Source organism: Motacilla alba, chromosome 9, assembly GCF_015832195.1.
Source record: "Motacilla alba alba isolate MOTALB_02 chromosome 9, Motacilla_alba_V1.0_pri, whole genome shotgun sequence".
Classification (NCBI taxonomy): Eukaryota; Metazoa; Chordata; class Aves; order Passeriformes; family Motacillidae; genus Motacilla; species Motacilla alba.
Window position 1 is genome coordinate 16,037,272 of NC_052024.1, and position 27,332 is coordinate 16,064,603.

At 38.9% G+C, this 27,332-nt stretch overlaps 2 protein-coding genes across 2 annotated transcripts in view; one reads left to right on the forward strand and one right to left on the reverse strand.

Moving 5' to 3' along the window:
• Positions 1-27,332, forward strand: part of PSMD1 (proteasome 26S subunit, non-ATPase 1) — a 66,222-nt gene that overhangs the window by 12,132 nt on the left and 26,758 nt on the right. The window contains exons 13-16 of the mRNA XM_038145215.1: positions 832-943; positions 1,555-1,751; positions 2,318-2,413; positions 2,932-2,996. Coding sequence (XP_038001143.1) covers positions 832-943; positions 1,555-1,751; positions 2,318-2,413; positions 2,932-2,996 — 470 coding nt within the window. The remainder of the gene's footprint in view (positions 1-831; positions 944-1,554; positions 1,752-2,317; positions 2,414-2,931; positions 2,997-27,332) is intronic.
• Positions 3,003-27,115, reverse strand: HTR2B (5-hydroxytryptamine receptor 2B). Its single transcript, XM_038145221.1, has 3 exons — positions 22,382-27,115; positions 15,419-15,619; positions 3,003-13,387 (listed from the first exon to the last, which is right to left on the reverse strand). Exons 1-3 carry the CDS (start codon positions 22,689-22,691, stop codon positions 12,507-12,509), a joined length of 1,392 nt encoding a protein of 463 aa, XP_038001149.1. The 5' UTR covers positions 22,692-27,115; the 3' UTR covers positions 3,003-12,506.

Below are 27,332 nucleotides of genomic sequence, written 5' to 3' on the forward strand. Positions count from 1 at the left end.
CCTCCACTGGGTCTTAAAGGTTGGTTTTAACAACCTGTTGCTTAAGGTTTAGGTAAGATTCTTAGGAAATTCTTGTGTACTTGACAGTGACTGTAGCTTCATCATATTTACTACTTGTTATATCCGCTTTGTTTTGCTAGTGGACCTGCAGCATTCAGGCACTGTTATTGTTTACAGCTTAGTTGTCAAGGAAATAAGCCACAAAATGTTTCTGCTGACATAACCTGTAGTTTTAATGCATCTTGCACAATAAGAAGTGTTTTACTTCTGCACTTAGTGTCTGTAGACCTCTAAGAAAAATACCTTTTTAAATTGGGAAGAGATCATTGTCCCAGCGTGTTCCCTCTTTCTCCTTGTGGAATCTCACATTACTTTTTTTTTTTTTTAATTCCATGAACAGATGCCACTAGTCTTACTGCAAATGTATCCATTGTTAGAGCAAAAGAGGTTATAGACTGTTTTTAAGTGGACACCTTTTTACCTTTTTATTTAAAAGCTATTATTAACTAGTGGTTTTTACACATGGCACAGATTTATGGTTTTACATAAATCACTCAGTGGGGGAAAACATTTTGAAGTACTAGAAAGCCTTATGTGCTAAGCTTCTGTTACTGTTTATGGGCTTTTGAACTGTTTTTCTTCTATCTTCTGCCTCTTTCACTGGACCTTCTGCCTGAGACTGTGAAAGTGGTATTTCTAGCAGGTCAAGAGATCATTTTGGGTTGGTTTGGGGCTAAAAGGTTGCAGGTTTATATTGATGGAAAGATGTCTGCTTCAGCTGAAGCCATACTGTTCCCTGCTTTGTGACTGAACTTTCATGTGCTTCTCTAGATTGTGCGACATGGTGGCAGCCTGGGCTTGGGGCTGGCTGCCATGGGGACAGCACGTCAGGATGTGTACGATCTGCTGAAAACAAATCTATACCAGGATGATGCAGTGACAGGTAAATGTTCTGCTTTCAAAGCAAATAACCATCTGAGGCCTTATCAGGCACCTGGGATTTTTTGTCATGTTTTTTTTCCCCCAGGTTTTCTGTTAGCAGCATAGATTGTTCCTAGCTGTGTTTTACTTACTGACCTTTTCCTGATCATTATGGTTCTTTAGTTATGTGTCAGTAATGTTCAGAGATCTTGTCATGACTGGCACTGTGGCAAGTTTTGATAAGACAGGCTAGGTCTTTAAACAGCCCCTTTTTTGCTCTGTTCTTTTCTTTATCATACGGTTTTTCTTTAGTGTGGCTGTTCTCCAGAGCCATGTGCTTTTTTGAGCTGAGAGATAGGCTTGGAGAAGCTTGTGAGAGTTACTGCTGCATTGGTGGGGCTTCATAGGAAAGTGATCTCAGCAGCTGTTGGTCCAAGGAAGGGATAATTGAGCTTGGTAGAGAAAAGTACTAAATTGTGGTTACAAACACATTTTGCCATGAATAATGGAGTTGTTAGGCATGGTGATGTCTAGAAGTGATCTCTTGGCCTACATCTGGTGTGATTCTCTAGAATGCAGTATTTATTACTTTTGGGAACAGAGCTGACTTTTTTGCTTCTCTCTGCATTTCAGGTGAGGCAGCTGGCCTGGCACTGGGGTTGGTTATGTTGGGATCTAAAAATGCCCAGGCTATTGAGGACATGGTTGGCTACGCACAGGAAACCCAGCATGAGAAGATCCTGCGAGGCCTCGCGGTTGGAATCGCTCTGGTCATGTATGGGAGGATGGAGGAGGCAGATGCTCTCATTGAGAGTCTCTGCAGAGATAAGGTAAATTGAGCTGTGACTTAATCCCTGACTCTTCCTGTGCATTTATGAATCTCCAGCTGTGGTGAGTTGACTCTTGTGAACCAGAGAAGTTCTTACATAGGTCTGAAGTAGGACCATTTCACAAGTTGCTGCACTCTGATCAAAAATACAAGAACAACACTGCTTAGTTGTGTATTTTTTAGCCTTATACTTGGTCTTCATAGTCATGTGAGCAGCAACAGGGAGTAGATCAGGATGTAGTGGTTGAAAACAGGTGAGACTTGCTGTGGCTGGGTCATCTCAAGGCTCTGGTAGTGATTATTGCAGATAGCAAGTAAGAAGCAGAATGACACCTCTGCCCTATACTGTTGGGCAGTCTGCAGCATAGCAGACTCTCTTTCCCCCTGAACTTGGTAATGACAACCCTGCTTTGGTAATTGTCCTGTTATTTGTCCCAAATAAACAGTTAAGCAATGAGGCTGACCTGTGGCCTGTTTGCAGGTTCCACAAGAGTGGAACAGATTCAAAGTTAGAATTACTGAGTCACCGTTTGGATGGATATGAAATATTGATGCTTTCTCTTCCAGGACCCAATTCTCCGTCGTTCTGGCATGTACACTGTGGCTATGGCATACTGTGGCTCAGGGAACAACAAAGCTATCAGGCGCCTGCTGCATGTGGCTGTAAGTACCGTGGCCTTAGGAGCACATAGGAAGAAATTTGTGGTCAGGAAGCAAGCACATCACTTTGTCAGGTTTTGTGTCTGCAATGTTAATATTCTGTTAATATTCAGTCCAAATCAGAGATTGTGTAGTGATGAAAGCTTTACTTGGTATTGTGAGCAGAACTAACAGGGCTTTCTGACATTAGGGTAAGTAGACTTTCAGACTTTCAACCTGGTATCACAGGAAAGGAACCTATTAAAAATTAAAACGTGAACCTGAACTACCCAGCTAATAGGTTTGCAGTGAATAGTCTGTGTAATGATGGGCTGGGGAAAAAAAAATAAGCTCTAAAGGAGGAGGTCTGTCTCTTCTTTGATCATCTTGCAGCTGTTGTGCAAACACAGGTGAGGCTGTTTGGATTAAGACTGAACATGATTTTAACTTTCTCTATAATCCTGTCTTCTTGACATCTGGCCTAAAACATGGTCCTCAAGTGTTTTAACTGTATTCTGAATATCCTGTTTTTCCTTTTGTAGGTGAGTGATGTGAATGATGACGTGAGGCGGGCAGCTGTGGAGTCACTTGGTTTCATTCTGTTCAGGTAAAATGTCTTCCTTGGTCACTCCTGCAGCCTTCAATTTAATGTCTGTTACTTTTTTAAAAAATGAGTATGCTACTGCTTTCACAGAGCGACTCAACTGCTAATTGAATGAATTCCGAAAAGTGAAGAAACTGAGAGATTGGTTTAGGATTAGAGGCCTTCCTTAATGTTCAGCAGATGTTTAATGAGTCTTTCTGTGGGTTTCTGGACTTGTGGCTTAATTGTCTGAACAGAACTAGATGAAGTTGACAAATAGAATGAAAAATTAGTATTTGCAGGATTGAGAGTTAATTAAAAATTAAATATACTGTGCTTGTGCCAAGCCTCTTAAGGGCAGCAGTAGTCAGACAAATATATCTGCCTAATGGCTATCTAAAATGTTGTGACTTTGAATAAGAAAAAAAAAAAAACTGAAGGAGGACCTTGAAATAGTCTGTGTTTCTTAAGTATCCACTGTTAAATTGTGAAAAGTTCCTGGGCTTACATTGTAACTTGAGCCCATCACAAAATCGTCACAATGTTTCCTTTGCTTGTCTAAAGGGAAACCTATTGCTGAAACCGTGTTTTGTAGTGCCCTGCAGGTCCCTTGGCTAAGGGGTGGTTGGGGAATTAAAAGGCTCCCCAAGGACTGCACCTGCATCTGTTAATATAATAATCTCTGTTATCTGAGCACTGAGCCAAACTGCAACTTTTGAGTGTGGCTGAGAGGAGTTGGTGCAAACTTGGGTCCATAATTGTAGTTTAAAAATCGTTCTTCACATCTTCTTTTGGGTTGGTAGCTGCCCTTAAAAGCAGGATGAGAGGTTCTTAAAGATGCGGTTAAAACTTGGGTTACTGATGTGAGCAGTCAGCTTTTCCATGCCAAGTTGTTCCCCACATGGAAGTGACTCTGCACTGTTCTGCTCCATCTGAAGGATAATTGAATGTGGTTTGCTAAGAGGACAGATTCTCTCAGTGGGCAGCAGGTGTCTCTCAAGTGCTTCTGCTCTGTTACATCCAAGCAGCACAGCTCGTTCCTTGCTGCTTAGGAATCTCTGCCTCTCCTGAAGCCAAGGGGTCTGTTTAGCTGACTTCTGTATCAGTGTACAGAATAAAAATTCCATGCATGCCTTCCATAGTTTCAGGCATCTTTTTTCAAAACAGGTTGTGACAAAGCCCTTTTGAGCTCAGATTTCAGTGTAATTTTTCTTTTCAATAAATGCAAAACACAATTGGACATGGATAGCACTTACCAAAATGAGAAACCTTCAAGGCTCTGAGCTAAACCATTTACCATGTACTGGCTTCTTGCTGGAACAGCATAGTTCAGGGCCTGTTCTCTCCATACCTAGCATGAGGAAATGAGTGTCACCATCTTTGACTCTTTCACCTGCTGTACAGTGGTTCAGATGTTATCCTGCCTCTTCCCCTCCCTTTCTGGAGACTTGCAGTCCAGAACCTATTTATGCAATAAGGAGGAGCATTTCTTTGTAAATTCTAATGTCCACCTTTCTTGGTAGTCATGGACTAACACTTTTTAGCTGATTACCACTGGCTCCTGGAGGCAAAAGATTTGTGTTAGGCTGTGGTATTTGCCAACACTTTTCGCTTGATAACTGGTTGTGTGCTCTGGCCCAGCTGAACAATGCCAGTGTACAGATACATAAAGACCAAGTGAGTTGTGAGTTTGTCAGATTTCATGGCTAAAATGACATTTCTTTCTTAGGTCTGTTGTTTGTTGAAGTCTAACTGGATTTACTTGTAAAGGCCACTAGCACAGCATTGAATACTGGCAAGAGGCAGTGATTTGCCAGCTGCTGGGTTCAGAGCTTTTGAATGAAGTGTTTTGGAGGTGAGCAGGTCTGAGACACAGTGGGCTAAATCCCAGAAATTAATCTCATTTTAAGTGAAGGAAACATGACTGAAGGTCCTATGAAAAGAGTTCTCATTGAATTCTTTGTATGTGGTTCCAGAAAGGGAACTGTGAAGTTAGGATTGAAATAAGAGATACATTTGTTTAATGCAGTCTGCGTTTTTCTTGGGGAATTCATGGCATTCATGAGTTTGAGTATGCTGGAGGTGTGAATTTGTCTGCTGGATTGTACACTTCAGCAGCCTCAGACTTCTGTCTGTTCCTCCTATAGGAATAGTAAAAGCCATATAAGGGAGGAAGTTGCACAGTCACAAGATGATAATTTCCTTAAAAGCACCATTGCTTGAACATGACAGAACTACAGCCCTCAAACTCACATTGTGTCATAAATACCCAGTTTGTTTTCTCCTGTTGTTACAACTATCTATGAATAAATGTTCTTCCTCTTGCATTTGAACTAAAAGTGTCGTAAACATCACAAAACTGCTAATTTTAGGTAATGCATCTGCATAGCAGAACATTCTGTAAGGCTTTGCTGTCCTTGTTTTCCTCTGTGAATGTTCCTTGCTATCACATGCATACAGCCCTGCATATACTCACTCAAGAGCCCATCTTGACTTTTATTGTTGGTGATGAAAACAGGACAGTATCAAAGCAAAATGTGATAGAACATAATGTAATAAAACATGACGTCTGATTTTTAGAGCAATAAGGTTTTGCTTGAGCTTGAAGATTACCTCTTTTATATTTTTTTAAGCATGGTAATTTTTTTATCATTGGGCTTTCAAATTACTGGAAAAATATACAAAAGAATGTATGTGGCTTTTTTCATTATTCAGAATTCATGAATCAAGGTTTAGATAGAATATTCTAGTCTAGGTTCTTAAGTTTTACCTAAGAATTGCAAGATTAAAATTTCCAGAGTGTTATGAAAGATAAGAAATCCCCCAGTTACAATCCCTGGAGGATTAGGGGAGCAAGGGTTAGTGCTGCTGTTACAGTTTCACTCTGGGATGTTGGATGCAGGCTTGCCTGGCTGTGGGAATGTCTGCAGTCACCCAAGTGAGCAGAGCAGTATCAATCACATCGCTTGAGTGCAGAATGTGTTGCAGGTCTTATTTATATAACACAAAAACCTCCTTGTCTGATTCTTGGGCTCCCCAAAGCTTTCCAGGGGACCCTGTGTGTAGAATTGAACCTTAACCAGCAGAGCTGCTGCTGTTAGTTTTGGTTTTGCTGGCTGTGTAGAAACAGTCCATAAGTTCAGGCTGGGGATGGAAAGCACAGCTTGCTGGCTATAGGACTTGGTGTGGCTTTTTTTCCTTCTTGGCTTAGTCCCATACAAAAATTAGGCACTAGTTATGGATTTTGGAGCAGATCATTTCCATGCCACAATATTAAATCATCAGAACATGTTCTGGTGCAAGAGAATTGTTTCAAAACTACCTCCTCTTCCTTTTGCTATCTAAAAAAAAAAAAAAAAAAAAACCAGTCAAAATTGTGTGGAGCAAAAACCTGAGACTTTACATCTTCTCTCTTTTTAAAAAGGACCACCTCTTACTGGAGACACTTCTAAGTAAAATGTTATTGTAAAGTTATAGAGAGGCACTAATGAAGCTTTGGATATTTGGAGCTTGCAGTGTGGATGCAGGGCTGAACAAGAAGCTGTGTTGTGAAATAGGAAGAAGAGAAATGATGTATTGACTTGGCTACTGTAAGGTATCTCTGTTTTCCCAGTCCTGCCCCTTTTGCCAGTGATCACAGATAGCAAACTTACATAATTGTTGATGTTTATATATTGGTGATTCTTTCTGCTGAAGTGGTTTATGAAATATTTATGGTTGTTGGAAACAGCAGTTAAATCACCTGTGATTTTCAGTCTGCTTTTTAAAATTATTATGATGCAATGGAAAACATGATAAATTTAAAGTGTTTTGCTTTTTAAAAATGGAAATACTTATTTTTATCAAAATTTTTACCACTTTAGATCATGAATTGATTTTTGTTGGTATTGCAGAGTGAGATGTGATTGGATTATGTAGTCAGCCTTATTTTTACATTGTTAGAGCAGTGCTGCAGAGTATCTAAACACTTTATATACAAAATGAGGAGATAGATGTTTTATGGATAGAACAAATCTGATTGGTAGAAAGCTTCAATGTGGGATGGAGCAGTGCTTGCAAGCATGAACTAAAAACGTTTAATGCTCTCATAGCAGTTGTTAAATCCAGGGGAATGAGAGTCATGGGGAAGTGGGACTTGAGTTGTAGGATGCTGCTTTTGTCTTCATGCAATACTGTTGGGAAAAGGCTGAGGACAGGAGAGGGAACAATGCAGCCTCCAGAGAGTCCCAGAGGGAAAATGTTGTCTCAGATGATAAGTGCAGACTACCCAAACATGAAGAACTCTGCGTGGCTTCTGTTCAATTTTTCATTTTAGGATGATGCAAGTGAAATAGTAATGTTTCCTGCTTTTGTATGCTTTGTGTTTACATAGCCTGTGGTATTTTAAGGCTATATATTTGTTGTAAGGCAAACAGATCAGATACTTGGATTTTATTCCAGGAAGACTGGGACAGTTTGTTTCCTTTATATCTCTAACCTACCTTTATCCAGAAGGCAGATAGCCGATGATCTGGGTAATTGAGTGTGAGGCTGACAGTCACTCTAATGTGATCTGCACCAGTGACTTTTTCAATGTTTTAATTGTGAAGAGGAATTTAGTGAAATGTATCTGCTTGTTAATTCTTGCATAGGAAAGATTAAAAGGGTTTTGTTTACAATCCAACACATTTTATCTTGTCATATTCAGTCTTCCTGGCAGAGGAGAATGAAGGTCCCTTTCAAAGAAATAGTAGCAGAAATCTTACTATAATCAGAAGAAGCCTTCGACTTTCACTGAAGTTGTGCAGGGTTTAATGAATTTGAAAGTGAGTTGCCATTACCTGTGTAGAGCATTTGTAAAGAGGATCCTTTAGAGAGTAAAAAGCTCTTAATTTTTAAGAGTGTGATGTTGTTTTTCAGAGGTTGGAAAGGACCTGAATACCTGGATGCAAGGAATTGTAGCTGTGGCTTGACAAATAGGACTGACATGAATTATTAGAAATAAGAGTAAAAATGGACACTTTTAGCAAGCCATCTTTCCTATTTTTGTACCTAGCTTCCCATTGTAAAATGAAAGGGCTTCCTCTCCTCTGCAGGGCAAAAGTCTTCCTTTTCTACTGGACAAAACATTCTTTCTCATGGGAATGGACACTGATAGTAAACACCATGTTGTTTTGCTAAGACAAAATTATGGAAGTTATGTCTCTCCTGATTGTTGTTTTTGCCATGTTAATGGTTGCCTAGAGAGCCAAAGGGGAAGTGAAACAAAGGAAGGCTTCTGAGCAGTTGTACGTAGGCATCTTTATCAATATGAAGAAAAAAGTCTAAAGCTTCATGGTAATATTAAGTCAGTGCTGAGAACTGGCCAGAACTCTGGGACTCTTGGCTCCAGCTTGCAAGGTGAAAAGCCAGAAGAGTTCTGGCAATGTTCTGCCTCTCTGGGTTCCAGTGTCCCAGGTTGTTCAGTGTGCCTTTATCACGTTCACTCTGCTGACACTGCTTTGCTTTTTAAGTCTGATGTTACATACAGCAGCCTAGAAAAAGGTTTTTTCAGGGGAGTTATGTTTTTGTTTTTGTTTTTTTTCAGGGGAGTTATGTTTTTGTTTTCTTTTACCAGCTTGCGGTGATGGGGATGTTTCTACAGTATGGAAACGGTGTAGAAAAGCAACACTTCCTGTGAAACACTATAAAAAAATCCTATGTGCCTCTTGTGTGCAGGTGATACAGCATCAGCTTGTAGCATCAGCCTCTCTTCTCAGGGCCTTCAGCTTCACACTTGATTTTAACTGTATTTGCATTTGAAAATTGATGCTAGTATGGTCTAGTGTGATAGAGTCAGGAAGAATTTTGTACTTGTAGGATACAAGATAACTGAATCATATCTTCTTCTAGCTGCCTGTAAGTTTCCTGGTAGCTAAAGGCCTGCAGCTTATAGATGGTTTAGGACTGGCTTCACAAAATGCATTTTACATCACATCACTATAGCTGAGATTAGCGGAATTTCTTGCTTCTCTATTTCTGAGTGAATTAAAGATTGGGATATTTTTGGTTGATTTTTCTGGTTTTGTCTGTTTTGTGTGTATTTTGTTGTTGTTTTGTTTAGTTTTTTGTAAAGTAATCCCTTTATTTGCATTTCAAGACACTTATTCTGGTAGGCTTCAAACTCCATTATTTTCCTCTCTGCAAGACTGCTGAGTCCTTATGTGCATGTCTGTGCTGTAATTTTTAATTAGATAGGCAGACAGAACATTGGCTGAATGTCTCTTAACGTATTTTAAATAATTAAACAACAAAACAACCACCATACATGTTCATTGTTCTTCTGAAGTGTTCTTCCCATAGTGCCTGGATGTTGCAGATCAGCTTTGACTTTTATCTTGCTTTTCGGTAGTTTAAAAAGAAATTAAATATGCCAGATAAAGGTCTTTGTGATAATGATAAAAGTTGAACAAGATATCTCTAAGTTGTTATTTTATGGACTTTATTATTTTGTTATTTTATTGCCTCTTTACAATAATAACTTGGAGTTATTATTGTGTAGAGATTATAGAGCTGGCTAGGTGGCTGATTTGCTGTGGGTCAGATTTGGAAAGAACTGGCAGCATTTTGCTCCAAAGAAAGGAATCCCTTTTTTTGTTTGTGTGTTAAGGGGGGAAGTGCATGACCCCTTCCTTCTGTAAAAATGTTTGTGTTCTCAGCCAAATGGCTGCAAAGCTTTATCTGTTATTATACTGCTATCTTTATGAAAAAAACCTGACAAATATAATGCTATGAAAATACGTTCACTTTGCAGACAGCATATAAAAGTATATTTTATAAATTTGTGTTTCCTAAAGACAATACTCATGGATGTAGCCCTGAGCCTCCTGTTGTGCTTGTTGATGCCACAAGAGCAATGTTGTCTGTAGTTACCATACAACAAACTGGTGCTTTCCTTCAGGAGCTTGCAGTGACTCTTCCATCATGTCTTACTAATGAAGGTGATGTCTTTGTTCAGATCTGTTCTTGTAGATACAGTTGCTAAAACAAGAACTCCCCTGTCCATTATGTTTTCTTATTTCATAGTTCTGCGTCTTCGTCTTTTTTCTTGCTCTGTCCTGCTTTCCAAGGCTGTTACCTGAATTCTCAGCTTGTTTGCTTTGCAAGTGGACAAGCTCTGAGCAATGTCTCCTTGCACTTAGCATGTTAAGCAGAATGTTTTCCACTTGGAAAGTGGAAGCATGGAATGTGCATGCTTTCTTGGCTGATATGTTTCTTTCTATGGAGAAATTTTCTTTGCCTGCAGAAAGATTGGATTTTTTATTAGGCACTAGTCCTTTAGATTGAGGTTTGTTGTTGCTCACTGAACTCAGTAACCAGAACATGCTGAGCTTCTATTTACAGTTACTAAAAGTGAGAAACCTGTATACTGGCTTGAGAAAATACATCTCTGTTGGGTGAGACTTTTTCAAGGATGATTTCCTGTTGGTGGAGGTCTAAGCACTGATTGCAAAGAGGCCTTGGAATCTTTCTCTGTGGGACATTAGGGCAAATTACTCCTCGTGTAAGACAGATTGCAGACTTGACAGCTGTGTAAGAACAGGGTCAGACAGAAAAGAGCTGAGTTACCTCTCAGCTTTTCTGTGTGCTGTGAGCCAGCTGTGATGTTTCTGCTGGAAAGAGAAAATATAAGTTTCTGCTCAAAGTAGGTGATTGCTGCCTGCTAGATGAACATTTTTTGTTTAATTAATATGGATTTATTTAAGTATCAAGAGAGTTTTCAAAGATGACTGCTTCTTGCTTTCTGACTGCTGGACAATAACCCCTCAGGAGTGGTGGTTGCCTTTTGGTGTTACTGCTCATGAAGGTGTCTTTTACAGATATCTGTCCTTCCATTCTGGCTTTTAACTACAGAATCCCCCTAAACAAATTTTGATTAAGTGAAGAGGAGGGAGAACAGTTAGAATTTACTCTGATTTAAGTGGCTAGTGATTATCACCAAAATTGGGAAGAAGAAGACAACTTACTGCAAGTACCACAGATGTATTTTTAATGCTTTTGCCTGAAAATCTCTGGCAGTTGTTACAGTAGACTCTGTTTTGAACTTGCATGTGTTTTAAATTAAATATATATAAATAAATGTTGGAGGGACACGTTAGCTTTAGTACTTTCTGTTCTGCAGATGAAAAAAACCTAAGCCTTTTGCTGTACATAATTTTAGTGTAACCAAAGAATGCTGAAAATATTAAAAATGAAAACAAAGCCCAAGCTGAAAATTTTACTGTAAATGGAAACTATGGAAAAAATGGTGAGCTAGCTGCTTGATGTAAGAACTCCAGTACTTTGGGGAAATCAGATTTCTTTTCCCAAAGAGTCTGGAGCTGTCAGAATTTTCTGATTTCCTGAATAACAGACTCTGGTAGCTTTTATGGTTTGTGAGGACTAATTATTTCTATTAATTTTGTGCTCATACTAAAGTCTTGAGCATGTTTGAGAGAGTGCAAATTGGGACCTGTAATTGGCCATTAGTCCAATTAAATCATTTTGAGCTCAGCTAAATTGTGAATATGTGCAGGTGTAGCCAGTTCTGTTGTGTCTGCTGTCTCTGAAATGTGTGCTCTTATTTTCTTGTGAAGTAGCTGTTCTGTCTGCTATTTCTCTACTTCCTGTGAACTACATTGGATGAGGGGAGGCTTTCACTGAAGTATCCATGGTCATTAAAAAGGAAGCTTGTTCATATAGGGTTTATAGGGATGTTCCAGGCATTGTGTATCCTGTTTTTCTTATGATCATTGAGTGTGTGTTGTATTGTTTTGATTAAATAATTAGTTTTCTTAGTATGAAAAGAAAAAAGGGCAGTTTTCAGTGAACAATCTGGCAACACTGAGCTTATGCATATGTAATGGAGATGAAATTCAAGTGGGTTAAATTCTGCCCATCCCTACAGTAAAGGGATAATTTTCATACATGGAATTTTTGATTGTCCCTTATGGAACGGGTTTGTACATTGGTCTCTAGAGCGAGTGATTCTGCTTGTGTTTTACACCCCCTTAGAGAACAAGGAAAGCTCCTGTGTGGATACTCAGTCTCAGCAGAGGAGAGGAGGGAACGCAGTGAGCTTGTGTGCTGCTCTGTTTACAGACATTTAAATTGAAACCAGTGAGCTTGTATCCCTCTGCTGCTTCCATTGTAGAGCATCAACCTACAAAGTTTTGTCTTCTTGCCAAAGCAAATGTTAGAGTAGTGTTTGTACAGAAACGCTTATAAAGATGTGCTTTGAAGAGACTGAAGGTGATGAGAACTGAAGTCAGATACTTAAACTGATTTAGCTTTTATTTCTTTCCCTCTTCCTTAGGCTACAGTTCTGCATGAGTCATTTGTCATGGAATGAAGTTGTGGTTGCCACCATGGGGTTGGGGTTAAAGTAGAGGAGACTTTGAAGGAGAGGAATTAATAGAAATTTATAAGATATTGCTTGCATAAATAACAGAAAACAATAGTATTTATACCCTCTTACGGTGCAGTTATCTAGAATAATACATACAGTAATGCTGTAGGGACATGGCTGCCATTCCACTATACATAGCTGACTTGTTCTTCTGTCTTATCAACCTCATTCTCGGTGAGTAGCAACGTATCCAGCAGAATGGCCGATGATGCTTGGATGGGTGAGCTCCTCAGCCTCATTGGGCTCTGGTACATAATGGGGTTAATCCCATTTCTCATCCCATTCATGACAAAAAGCTTGGAATTTTCTGCTACAGAGCTTCTCAAAGAGATCCTGCTGGAGCGCTGCCGAAGGGCCTTGATAGGCTTTGTGGTCCGATAGTTGCAAGTGATGTACCTGCTGAAAGCCTCCCTAAATGTTTTGTTGAAGAGTGTATATACAAGAGGGTTCACTCCTGAGGATACATACCCTATCCAAACAAATATCTCCAAAAGCTTTTGAAAAACCTCCTTGTTGCAGGAGTTGCACAGAACTGAGCTGATGTTTGTTATGAAGAATGGGCACCACATCAGCAAGAAAAGAAAAAACACAATCCCCAGAACTTTTGACGCCCTTTGTTCATTGGTTATCGTTTGCATGGATTTCCTCCCAATCGTGGATGTCCTGCAGATAGGCATGTCACTGGACAAAGTCTGGTCCTTTCTGGAGCCATTTAGCATGGCCACCTTTTCTGGTGAGGAGGCAGGTGTTGTGTCACGCTGAAAGACTGTGGACACTGTTGACCAGGTGAAGCGCTGAGGCGGCTTGTTGATCAAATAGGCCTTTTTGCGCAGCACTTGGATTGTCAGTAAATAAGTGACGATCATGATAGCGAGGGGAATGAAGAAGGAAGCCACTGATCCGTACAGAATGAAGTCATGAAAACGATCAGGCATCAGGAGACACGTGATGTTTGTAGAGTTGCCATTTCCATCCTCAATGCCTCTGATAGGGACTGGAATTGCAATGCCTGTAGGAGAAAAAACAAGTGCTTCAGCAGAAGGCAATCGCTTGCAATCGCTTCACTGGGCCCGAAGCCTCAGGGTTTCTAAAGAAAGGTAATTCCTGAGCTTTGGAGCAGGCACGGGAACACAACGTGAAGTGTGGAGAGCATCACGTGGGTAACTGGGCAAACAGTACTTTGTAAGAGTTGGCAGGCTGAGCTTTAACAGAGTGCCCTTTCTGAGGAGATTGGGCCTAACTCGTAGTGATTGAGGAAGCAGTATGACGTTGCCAACTTTTCAAGTGTAAAACACATGAATTGCTTTGACTCTGGTTATTAGAATTAGTATGGCTTTTCCTCCAGTGAAATATGTTTCCCTAATGCCATCTCCCCCTTTTTTTTCTCTTCCCCTGGGTAACCTTTGCACTTGTTGAAGGGCAGTTTTGTAAATACATAAATCTTGTCTTTCCCTCTTCTATTAACCGCATCAAGTGACTGGACACAGACAGCTGATTTTTTTCACTCTGCTCGACTCTTTCATATATACAAGTAGCTAAATAGTTGCCAGAATTATGCAGTGTGTGTTTGAGATGGATTTGTTGTTTAAAGTCTCCTGCATATTTAGGAGTGTTTAAATGAGGCTGGCTAGCTCTGTAATTCACCACTAGTTTAAAAAAAATGTTAACAGTCTTGTCTTTTAAATGAATTTTTTATAACCACTAAATTACAGTCAGCACTTCATTTGCCAGCAGTCTGACATTACAACAAAAACAACAGGTTCCTTGCTGTCTGGTGAAGGTGATTTGTGCAGTTTTCTGATACCACTTAATGAGATATAGGGATTTACTGTATTCCTCTGCTACTCTGCTTACTGAAGTTGGGTAAGAACAAAATGGGTTACCCTTCAGCAACTTGATCCCTTTCTTAATTAGAAGCACACCTTCAGATACAAAAAGCATTTAAAATGAAGATTCAACCAAATTAACCTTTGATTTGGAGAACCTGGCTCAACTGCAGAGTAGTTTTATGTTAGATAAAAAGAAATTGAAAAGTACAGTGCTGTTTAATGGCAATAAATCACACATTAAAAGGTCAACTTGTGAGTGTCTTGTCATGCTAAGTTGGTTTTTTTTGTGGGGGGGAGTGGGGTTGGTGATAGAATAGAGATAGCATCTTTTCTCCTATCATTACAGCTCTTACAGAATTTTTTTCAACTCAGAAATTTGGGGTTTGCCTTAGCCGAGGATGTGGCTGTACCCATTCTCCTATGCCTCACTGGCCTTAATAATGAAGAATAATTTTGTTTGGTCTTGCACACAGAGCATACAGCACTAAGGCTGTCTGGAGCATGTATTAAATTATTTGAATTAAATGTTTTCATTTCCTTAGCTCATTTAACAGATTCATTTTTTTAAGCATTAAAGACAGATGACATGCTACGTGCACATCACAGAGACGCTGATATCATAGAAGTTTGTATGTTGGTATAAACTTCTTTATATAAACTGTTCAGAGTTTGTTGTTTTGATTGTTTGGGGTTTTTTTGTTAGACATTAGCCTTTCTGTATGCTGTCTCAGCCTTCAGTGTTAGCCTGGATGTTACCAGCCACTGATTTATATCTTTGCTATAAATAATTAATCCTTTTGTACTTCCTTTATGCGGAGTTTTACCAACATCTGTTCAAGGCTTAAAGTTGTGTTTAGGACAAAATATAGCACCACAGGAACATGAAATCCTGCTTTCTCAGGAGACATACTATGCACGCAGATATTGTTTTCTGATTTTTGAGCTTTTAGGACCATGAAGAAGAGTGATGATTAATACTCTGACTCGATCCTTGGCCTTTCTGGTGAGCCTAATAAGGAGCAGTGGTTCAGGCAAATTTTTATGATGTAGCTATGTATGATCCAAGAGGTGGACTTCGACCAGTCTGAGTGTTTTTATGGTACTCCAATCAATAGTACTTGGCCAAATTTTCCATTTTCCCTGCATTTCACCTATTGTTTTGGTCATGAAAAGCTCCCGTGTTCCTTTTCCAGTCTCCAGGTCCCACATACCTATTGAAATGAGCCAAACCACGATGATTTTGATGACTGTTGTAGCCCATGAATTGTACTGGCTGGCCTGGATTGGCTTTTTTATCGCGATGTAGCGGTCCAGGGAGATGGCACAAAGGTGCATGATGGAAGCTGTGGAAAAGAGGACATCAAGGAACAGCCAGATAGGACACAAGGCAGTTGGTAAAGGCCAGGTATTGTCTGAAAGAGAGCAAAAAACTCATTAGAATCTAAGCTTTTTGAGAACTTTCAGTGTGTCATTTTCCTGTGGCATCAGTAACTTTGAAAAGTTCATAGTACTACAGGAACTGAACTTTGTCACTGCCTCAGATGGGTTCTGTCTTATACTGTAATTAGCTCCTAACTAGCATGGTTGCTGCCATCATATTCATCAGGCTACTTGTGTGCTATAAACCTTTCCCTGCCTTTTTGTCCTTTTGTGGCAAGGACTCTGGATTAAAAAGTTTATTAAAATGGACCATGACTGTTTGGTTCTTGTGAGCCTAGTGTTAAATGATTATTTTCAGCTGTTTCTGCTTGATAGTCTTGTGATGCAAGGTTATATTAAATGGAGGGGATAATGAGTCATAACCAAAATATTAGTTAGTCATTGTAGAGCCACTGTTGAATCTTATGAGTGATATTGAAGAATCTTGTTCACACATCTTTAAAATGAGTTTGCTGTGTCTCTTGGCCATATACACTTGAACACTAATGTGACAGAGTAGGACCGTCCTGTCTCAGTTATGATTTTATAAAAATTGAACAGTTTTGTGCATGTCCTTTTGTTTTGTTTCCCCAAGAGCCATGGCTTGGATTTTATGTCTGGTATCCTGTTTCTTAGAGTAGTTACTTGTCCTTAATCTTTATAGCAATTATAGGGTCTGTCAGCTGCACTGATAAGGGTTTTATAGTGTTCAGACTGCCAAAAGGCTTGTATTTTTAAGAGCTGTGTCTCCCCTATCAATGTATGCAATACCAAATGAACTTTCATGGAGATGTATTTATTTTTTAACTGGTCTATTTACTGATTACTGGTCTATTAACTGATTATTTTTTAACTGCTCTATTTTCACTCAGAAGTAGCTTCTCTTGCAATCCAGAGCGAGCAGTGTTCAGTTTGAGGTGTACGTAAGTGCTGTGTGTCTATAAGGATGTTCTGTAGTCCCAGGGAAGAATGTGTGAACGAGGATAATTTTTCTGTTTCTCGTGGTAGAAGTTGATCTACTAAATGTATTTTCCTCCCTTATAAAATTCAGCTGTACTCCATCAGTAAGTACATTATTAGTATTGCCAGGGCAATCAGTTCTTTGTTGAATGATGATTAGGGGGGGAAAATTGCATTTCTAATAAATCAGATTGGTTTTAATTTCCTTGGTCAGCATAAATAGACCTGTGTGCTGAGAACAACAAATGAGCTGGACTTTTTGTAATGTTCAGTCTTATCAGTGTAGTAACATTGCAGTCATTTGAGATTAAAACATTTTTTCGTAACGTGACTGATTGATGGAAATGATAATGGTGCTGCTTTGGCTTGAGTTATAAAATCCAGTGGATGGAAAATTTTATGAAGGCAAACATAGCAAGTACTTGTCTGCACTCTTACCTGTGCTGGGAGACATTCTGTGTTAAACAAAAAGAATGGATGGATGGAGCCCTGAGCTGAACCTCAGCCACCCCAAAGCAGAGGGCTCCAGGGGAAGATGACGTAGGCAGTGAAGCAGAAGGGGAAGAGGCAGTCTGCTTTTAATTTATTAATCAGAAAATTTTAGTATCTACCATAATTATTTCCTGAAATAGATTCTATCATTGAAATTATGCTTCAAAAACTTAGTCTGTCAGGCAGGTATGAGAAAGTTGTAATTAGTAAATTATGAAACATTTACTCATCTTTAGTTTTCATGCCTAGACTTTCAGCTGGCAGTAAGGTATGGTATATTTCTGGAACAGATTTCCTTTAAAAAGAAAAACCAAAATGTATTGTGGCTCATGTAACCAGCTGTAATTAAAACAAACAAACAAACAGTTAAAAGAAGTAACTGATTTGATGGGCTTGAACTATTTTTGCTCACTCCAGAAAACGGACAGCTTCTTTTGACTTTGTGATGAAGGATTTGTTCCAATAAAACATGAACAATAGAAAGTGTGTTCTACAACTTGAAGGATGGCAGATAACACAGCTGGATTTCAAGTGAACAGCTAATACTTCTTTTGGATAGTACTCGCATGCCGTTCCCTGGATTATAACTGCTTTGAGTTCTGGAGAATCCCAGTGTAAGAAGTCTTTCCTTTTTTAGTTAATTTACTGTTTGCGGAAGAAAATACTTTGCAACGAAAGGCCCTTTTACTTCTTTGAAATAAGAATACATCTAAACAGTGATCTGATACAAAGCAATCTGGTACATTTTTGACTTGTAAGAGCTTTTGTGAGTTGACAAGTGCAATTGAACAGAGAAAGCTTTCTATTTTCTTTATTCTTGTCTATTTTTGTACTGGGTGCAGAAGGCAGCAGGTTATAATAATGCTATATTCATGATTATAGCATTATGTTCTGCTGTATTTGTGTGTGTGAGAGATGCTGGTTTTTGTCCAAACAAAATCAAAGTAAACTTTAAATGCAGTAACTGATAGGAACTGAAGATGATGGTTATTATTTAAATGAAACAAATACCATGAAACTGATACTTTAAAGTCCAGAAGAGTCTCACAATTATCTAGGATTCATTCTGTGGTGTATTTTGCTATAACTTAATTTGATTTGTAGGTTACACCTACAAATCAAAGCTAGAAGCATTGTGCCCATTGTTTGAGGCAATGCTCTGGGCTGAGTTCTTGTGTTTTTGTGGTGATGGTGGTGCTGTCTATCACTGTGGGCCTATTCTATTTGTTTAGAATTAGGGAAGTAATGGAATATTAATTTCCTTTCATGGCTCAGAAAGCATCTCTGACCGTTGAACGTGATGGCGACCTGCTTGGTTGCTGTCCTGCTTTATAATTCAGAATGTAAGATGAGTATATCCTGCCAAGTAGTGATACAAAGCCGTTAGCAGGTCATGCTCAGTTTGGACTGTTCTGATTCTCCTACTATAGATCTACATTGTGGAAGCAGACCACAGCATTTACAGGGCAGAGTTTGTCCACTCCCCTTTTTCTTGGGAACTAATAGGGATTAGATTTAAAAAATTTTTTTCTAAAATGCCTCGGTTACCTGACAAAGATGCCTGCCTGAAAATTTGTCTGCTTTCTCCAGCTGTCAGCTGGTATAAGTTAAAAAGAAAATCCTTCTTCCTACAAGCTTTGCCTCAGATCCTCCCAGCACTGCAGCAGTGCTGCTGTTGGAGATTTTGCTTATTTTGAGTCAAAATAAGACTGAATACATGCTTTAAGATTTGTCTTGCACCTTTGGAGTAGTGAAGTGAGCTTTTACCGCAACTGTCTACCCTTGATTAATCTTTATTTAAGAAAAGCTTTATTTATAGGAAATACTTTAGAAATGTGTAATCCTTAAAACAAAGTACAGTATAGAAGAGCTGCTCTTGCTGTAAGCCAAAATGTTTTCAGAAAGCTTGAGAGAAGGCACAGCTTGTGAACATGTATAAGTATGATTGAGAGAAGTCTTTAAATAGACTTGGAAACCGTTTATTCTTCTGTTCTAAGGGCTGCAGAAATGTGTTACCTGTAAAGGCCCTTGTTGTTGTTATATAATGATGCTTTTGCTGATATGGAAATGGATATTTTCAGTCACCACGTCCTTTAAGCCTAAGCTTCAATCTTCACACTGGTGTGTGTGTCTGTAGCTGCATGTGCAGTGTTCACCCTCATGTGCTTGGCTCCATGGGCTGCCAAGGCCTGGTGTCTCTAGGCTGTTCTCTAGGTTTTTTTAATCAAAGTATTTTTATTAGGCTTACTTTCTGATAAACCCTTGATATCTTTAGATTTGAGATTGTGGAAAGTAGTCCCCGATTAAAGTTTTCTCTGGCAGTTTGCACAAGCAAGAAGGGGAAATCTGTTGTGGTTATCATCAGTAATGGGGGAAGATTAGGACTGGTTGCTTGTGATAGATTAAAATAATGGTTTGTAACCTAGGATAATCAGCATTGCTTTCTGATTTTAAGTGGCTGATTATTAGGATGAGATCATGTATTTTAAAAAATGGTACATGTGCTGTCTTCAAGTAGCCCATTGCCCACCAAGCTGTGGACATCAGACTTCTTCCTGCTGCAGGCTTTGCAAATGGGAGAATTTCTCAAGTTTGTTTGCTAATTTCACTATTCAATGAATTTCAGTAGTTCTGAGTGTTAGAAATTTGGGTAACTGTTTGGAAAGCTAGATTTCAGAGAATGCAGTTATCTCCTAGTGGGCCCTCATTTTTTTTTTTAAGAAATGAGAAATATTTAGCAAGCTATAAAAGCTATGAAATGTTTATGTGTTCTGACACTCACAGTCCTAAATCAAAATTATTGTGTATGCTTGTACCAGAGTACATTTTGGTTGCTCTGCTGAGAATAAATAATGTGCTACTCATAGCATTACACCTGCAAGTGAGTTTACAGATTCATTTATTTACTTATTTTTAAAAGGGGCAGCTCTTTATTACAGATACAGTCCATTTCTGAAGATTTTTTTGGTGAATGTTCTGTCAGGGTGTGGAGCCAATGCCTGTAGCAGATTTTGATTTTGAACACCCTGTGACACATTAACATCCTGACTGTACAAACTAATGTGACTGCACTTCAGTTCACACCTTTTCCTTCAAATCTTCTCCACATAATTAGCTATCAATCCCAAATCGGAAGCATAATATTTGTACTCTGTATCTAGAAGCTGCACCCAGCTCTTTCATTATTATGGAAACATTCCTGTGTGGAGGTGCCAGGAGGCTGGATTTAGTTTGCAGTCTGGCTGTCAATGACTTCTTTGTTCACGTAGCTGTCTGGCTAATGTAGCTTCAAGATTTAGACTTGTTATGTATTTAATGTCTCTTCTGTCTTCGTTCCAGTAACTCCTCATGTTTTGCTCGTGCTTTGAACTTCTATAAACACCTCAGCATCTTCTCTCAGTTGGTGAACAGGCAGAGGAGTTTTTCTGGTTGGCTGCCAAAGAGAGACTTGTGTGCAAGAAATTTCAGTTTTAACCACTGTTGTGTGGAAGGCGGGTTGTGGTCTTAATTAATTATAATTGATTTTACTACTTTCTGGTAAATTTCCTGCACCATGAAAGACATTTTTGTTTGACTTTTGAATTAAGATTCCTAGCATGCTTTAAACTGTTGTAACCAGGGTTTAGCAGTGGATTAATTGAGAGATTAAGGAGCAATAGAATCCTTATGAAGTTATAAAGGAAAGATTTGTTAGTCTAGCAGAATGAAAATAATAATAAAATCCAAAACAAGAAAACTCCACCACTACCAAAAACCTACTCCACAAAATCCAGGATTTGCCTTCCCTTTATATTGATTGCTAGTAAACACTAGTACTTTTTATGGCTAGTAGCTTTATTGCTGTTAGTAATGAGACCTGTGGCAGGCACTAAGCACTTACAGCATCCATGTGTAAGTATGGAAATGCATATCTGCTTCTTGCCTCCCACTCATGTGCACATACATGACATACCAGTGGTTCCTATAAGTGACTGGTTTTTTTGTGTTAGAAATCACTGTCTCAGTCATGTATATTCAGTTTTCTTTTTTTTTTTAGAAACTATTGCTTTGGGAAAAAAAATGCCTATTCTATGATCTCAATGCTGAATTCTGACCTGTTCACAATTCTGTTTAGGGAGAAGAAGTCTGTAATACACAGAAATTCTCAAGGCGTTTAATGACTGAATAAACACATTTTTTAATAAGGTGATACCAGTTTTCTGTACAGAAACTACCAATGGCCTTTCTGAAATATAGTTTGACTGTGTTTGCTTGTTGCTCAGGCAACTCTTAGAGTGTAGCCTGGGAAAAATGAACTCCTGCAGCCTTTCTTAGGACCCAGTGTACCTTAAAGGTAATTCTAGAAATTATTAAGTTTCTTGAAAAACATGTCTCATTGTTTTTTTTCCATTTATGATATTAAAATAAACAATTTAAAATGTATTCTTAAAGAAAATTTAGCAGTAAAAGAGAGAGACTTTCCCACGGAGTTGCCTCTAATTAGTTGTCAGAAGCAGTATCTGAAATAAAGCTGTATGTGAGGGGCTGTGGAAAAGTCATGCTTGTTCTGTAAGGACTAATGAGAAAGAAAATGTCACATCCAATGTTTGCTCATGTGAAAAAGACCTATTTTATTTCATATGAAGCAGACTAAATGACAAATACGTATCTCAAACATTAGGTACATGGATTGAGGCTTTCTTGGCTTGACAGATTATTTACTTGTGATGTCTTACGAACCTGTGGCTTTCCCCAGGGTGGGAGGAAATCAGTTTCTCTGAAACCAGTGCTGATAAAGTTTGTTGTCACTGATAGTGCCAGGGACCAACTCTGACTGACCATGTAAATATATGACTTCTCATGGAGTGATACTCAGGTGAAATCAGATGCATTACTCATTGAAAGTTCAAAACCTGTTCAGTGTACTAAACAGATACCTAGCCTTGATTTCAAGTTTTTTTAAGAGAATACTGCCTGCAATTAGTGTAATATAATACAACAAATACCAACATTGTGCTGATGTTGTTAAAAATTGTATTACACTGTACAAAATGTCATTCCCTGTGCTTCAGCTCATATTTGAATATTTTTGAGTCTTGGATGATTTTTGAATGGTTTGTTTCAAAGGAAAGAATATCCACATAGTTGTACTTCCCATAAAGACATTAGGCTGTAGTGAGATGAGGAGAGAAGATTTAGCAGCCCTCATTCAAGTGATTTTTAAAATTGTAATGCTGGAAAGCAAACTACTTTTCTGTTTAAATTAGACCTCCCAAAATTGTACCCCATATGCAAACCTGATAAAACAAACACGCTGCACTTACCAAATAATATTATGAGAAGGGCAATTGGCATCACAAACAGACCCACAAGCAAATCTGCCACCGCCAAGGACGTCAGAAAGTAGTTGGTAGCATATTGCAACTTCTTCTCCAGGGACACGGCCAGAATGACAAGTATGTTCCCCCCAATGGTGGGGATTATCAGCAGGAGGATCAGCAGTGCTGCCCAGTGCACTTTGTTTCCTTGTTCCTCGCTTGGGTAGTCCTGCTTGGGTGCTCCTGTTACTGAGAGAGGCGGCAAATATCCATTGCCAGCTCCAGGTCCGTTCAAGGAGTGTAGAGGATGGGGCATTTTTGTGTGCAGAGGAATGTCTTCAGGGGCTGTATTTTGCTCAGGAGTTGCGTACGGTGTAAGAGCTCTCTGTTCCTCTCTGGTCCAGGATGGTCCTGAAGATAGGCCAGCATGGTCAGGATAGTGAACTGCTCATCTGCTATTTCCAGATACTGTAACCATGTCCGAGCTGGTATCCAATTTTTTTATTCTGTGCTTTGCTGGGCGCAAACGAGTTTTAAAAATGCAAATCCTGTCTTGTGTCCATCTCTGGTTGGTAGGGTTCAGGGGTCTGGTCTCCCCTTTATAGCGATGTTCAGATTTCAGAAGATTAAAAAGAAAAAATCAGTAGCTGTCAAAAATAAGCAGTGCATTTGCTTCCCTTTTTTTTTTCTGCAGCAGTAAAGAGTGATAGATGAATCTGAATGCAAAACAATTCCCTTTAGGTGCAGTCTATGTAGATTTGCTCCTTCTGAGTACAAACTGATGCAGAGGCAGATGCTCGAGTTGTATATGTGCAACTCCTCCTCTCCCAAGTGTCTAGTCTCCAGCAGCATGTGCGTAGGCAGACAGCAGTTCCCATATTTCCCCTTATTAAGAATCCTATTTCTCCTCAGAGGGTAACCCCAAAAATATCTTCAGAAATTATGTATGAGGTTTCCGTTTTAATCTCAGCACTTCCTAATTTATCAGGTGAGGGTCAGGAAGCTGCAGACAATAAAACACTGCTGACAGTCTCAAGGGGGACCATAGAGATTTATCGAACTGAGACATCTAAATTTACTCCTTACTTGAAGGGGTCGGGGTGAGTAAAATGCTTGTTTTTGTAACCTGAGCAAGGCTTTTATTAAGCACAGCCCATTCTCTCCCTGTCTTTCTCTGTCTCTGTTAGCTCTGCTAAAGACTTAAGGCTTGCATTTCCCCCTTCAAGCAGAGACTCAAACAGCTGTCCCCACATTAAGCTGAACAAATGCTCAGTTACTGAGATTTGATGTGTTGCAGTTTTCAGGTGAAGAAAGCCTTACCTCTTTCTCTTGCATTTTAGTAGAGTTCACTTTGCATCCAGGAAGATCCTTTATAATTTTCTTTTTCATCATATGGTGGAAGTTGAGATTTTTCACTACTTTCTGGAAGAGAAGTTGTTCATTTGCTTTTGGCTTTTATAATATTTCTGAAGTTTGTCTCTTTGTGTGCTTTTTTTAGCACATTTCTTCTATCACGAAGATTAAGAATTTCTATTTTGGGAAAACTGTATTTCTTCTAATACAGGTAGTTTCTCCAACTCCAAAATGGAGAAGAATAATTCTTACCACATATAAAAAAGCGTAGAAATAAGGCTGTGTTCGCTTTTGCTGTCCTTTAACTTCCATTCTTTGTTGATTCTACTTAGATGATCAGCAGAGTCCGTGTGCAGTTCTCCCTTTGTTCACAAGCAAAGCTCGCAGTTTGCTGCTGCCCTTGTTCCTTGAGTGACTCCTTCCAGTGTATCCAGCTCCAGTGTTTGGAAAGCAGGGAAGGGAGTGGGTGGGGGGTTTGAAAATGAGACAAAGAGGGTTAATTATTCACTGCTCCAGCACTATAATGTGTGTTCCCTGGAGCTGTATCAGGATGTGCAGGTCCTGGAAATGACCCTTCGCACTACAACATTCTATCTCTGTGCACCGTAGCATGTCTGTCTGTCTGTCTGTCTGCTGCTCACTCTCTGGGCTCTCTTGCTCACTTGCTTTCTGGATGGAAGCACAGTTAACCCTAAAAAGTTCTGCAGCTCTGTAAACACTCCAGGTTTTTTCTTGCCTAACTTTATGAAAGTATTGTCTGGCACACTTAGTTCAAGTGTGTGCACTGTTGCTTTAAAACTTTCCTTCTGCAGCTGCTTTTTATTATCCTGAGTGTTCTCTTTTGTTACCTTCCAACTTTCAGTCAGATGTGTATGTAGCCTCAGCGTCATCTTCTAGTTCTGCATTAAAATGGAAATAGAGTTCACTTCCAAGGACATTAGCTGCAAAATTGGGTAATAAGTCCTTGAGTAAAGGCCAGAAGAGACCATGAGATCATGGTTTGACCCTCTGTATGACACCAGCCATTACATTCCATGAATTGCTAGTGCTTTACCAGCCTTGAGCAGGAAATCAGGTCCTCAGTGAACTGTGCATCAATTCATATTTCTTTAAAAAAGAAAAAATTCTGTCTCTAGAATGCAGGTAATGTGAGGCCAAAGAGAAGGCTGCTGTCAGAAATTAACAGAAATACTTAGTATATTTGAATCATACAATAGAATTTTCAATAGCTTTCACTTGTTCCTTACTTTTCTTGTTTAAAGGAAACAATAAGATTCCATGCTGTATTATTCATTTACATTTGGGAGTTGATTTCTTTATTCATCAGAAAAGTATATATTACAAAAATAAAGATTAATCCAGCTATGGTAATACTGTTTCCTTATCTGGCCACCTCCCTGTTGTCACCACTGACAGTACTGAGAGAGCAGAGCACATGAAAACATTAAAAAAAATGGAAATTGAGACAGGACAATGCCTTATTTGGCTAATGGGCATTTGGATTCCGTTGGATTCAGCTCCACGACGTCTAATCAACTTCTGGTTTATATTTTATAAATCTTGAAGGATATCCTGACATTAATCTAGCTGTACTTGAAGTTTTTACTGCAGATTGTTCTGATGAAAGCTAATGAATTCATTTATATCTAATTGAAAAGGAAATTATTCTTAAAATACAGATAAAACCAATTATCTTAGGAACTTGCAGAAGATGATACAAGTTTAGTGGTAGATTGGCTTGCAAGCATTTTTACCTCTTTGGTGCATTGTTTAATTTCAATAGATGAAAAACATACCTGCCCTTTGTGATGTTTTCTGAACTTTACCAGGTTTGAATCATTTGAGAAACACATCCTGCTCCATATCTATTACAGACCTGCAGCAGGTTCTTCACTGTGTCTTCTGGCCAGGCTTTTTGTGTAGGCCACTGTCCTGCCCCGTGTCCAGATGTGTTAATGATGGTAAACTTAAAATCTTGCTAGATCCCATTCCTGGTCCACTGTAAACTGAATATTTGAACCATAAATAGATATTATTTTTATTTCCCATCCCTTGCTGTTACTTCTGTTTTCAAACTGCCAGTGTGATTTTATAGAGGCACGTCCCCATCAGATATGAGCTGTCTCTGGTGAGTACTGTTCATATCATTCAAGTTCACTTGCAGTGCTATTCATGAGATAGTAGCAGGAAATTCCTGGTTTGGGAATAGCTGGGATCATTTTTGTCCAGAGAGAGAGACTGAATGTTTAGTCTACACTGAATATATCAGTTTGTTGCATTTTTCTCTGCAGGTTTTCTGTTTTCTATATATTGCCCTTTCTGTTGCACACCCCCTCCTTCAGAAATGACCACAAACTGTGCAGTTAATGTCTGCATTTCTCCTTTGTTAACTCATTCATGGATGAAATGAAACTTCTGTTAAGCTTTTTTTTTTTTTTAATTGCCACTGCACCACTAAAACAACTTGTGGAATAGTTCTGTATAGAATGATTGATTCATCACCAATAGTTTAAAAAAGTTATAAATATTTATAATTTCTTGAAATATGACTGAGGACACTTAATGAGGAATTTAGAAGACATATTTGACATTGTTCTTCAATTCGCTGATGTTTCATTTTTCAATGAGTTGTATAGTCCTTAAATATTTAGACTAAAATATAAGTGCATGTTAGTGATGCTTCAGATGCTCCCATTTTTAGTATCAATCGTGAGACAAGTGTGATGGTTTTTTTCCGTATTCTGTATCTTTACTTACTGATGCTACCATATATTTACATAGATATAATTTCATGTTTAAAAATCGCTGAAATATAAAGAAAAATGGCAGTAATGCATTAACCTTGAAGATGTGCAGCTTACAGGATTGGAGATAAGCTGCTCCAAGGATGGAGTTTTAACTGGTCTGTGATCTAAGAGCTTAAAGTGGAATGTGCTCCAAGATGTGGCAGTCTGAGCTTTCAGTTTATCTTGTTGCATGCCTCCTGGGGAAAAAAGATTGCAGTGGATTGTTAAGAGCCAATGTAGCTAACTGTGATCCTCAACTTTCAGTAGCCCAGTAGGGCTCTTAAAGGCAAAGCCTAATGAGAACTGTGATATCTGCAGATGTTGCAGTTGTAAAGGCTTTCAGAAAAAAAAACAGTTTAGGTCAACACCATGGATAGGAAGAGAATCTGACCACCTTCTGTGTCCAGCTGACCTGAGCAGGTTTTTTTCATATTAGTCTGTGTTAACAATCAATATCCTGTTTTTCATTCTGTTAATTTTTGCACTGGAGGCTTAAGAAAAGTTTTCTTTCATCTCTCTTTGGAAGTAATGAAGAATTCAAAATTATCTTTGGTTTATCAGAAATTCTAGGCTACTTACAAGCTAAGTATCAGCTTTTTATGGAGAAAATATGACATCTATATTTTTGTGTATATGTATGTGTGTGTATATATATATATATATATATGTAAGAAATAACAGCCCCAGAAAGGAGTTCAGAGTTGAGGCTAAGGTAGCTGGGTCGGAGTCAGGCAGCTCCTCTGTGTTTTCACTGGTTCTAGTTCCTGGGAAGATTCAGAATCCATAGTGTAGGGTATTTGTTTCCTGCAGAGGTTTCA

What these genes read in the sequence shown, in the direction of transcription:
- HTR2B (XM_038145221.1), bottom strand. Translation starts at nt 22,691, where the DNA reads ATGCCCCATCCTCTACACTCCTTGAACGGACCTGGAGCTGGCAATGGA. An exon ending in CCTTCTCATAATATTATTTG is followed by an intron (nt 15,620 to 22,381) that starts GTAAGTGCAGCG and finishes GCTCTCTTTCAG; the next exon opens with ACAATACCTGGCCTTTACCA. An exon ending in GGTTTGGCTCATTTCAATAG is followed by an intron (nt 13,388 to 15,418) that starts GTATGTGGGACC and finishes TTTCTCCTACAG; the next exon opens with GCATTGCAATTCCAGTCCCT.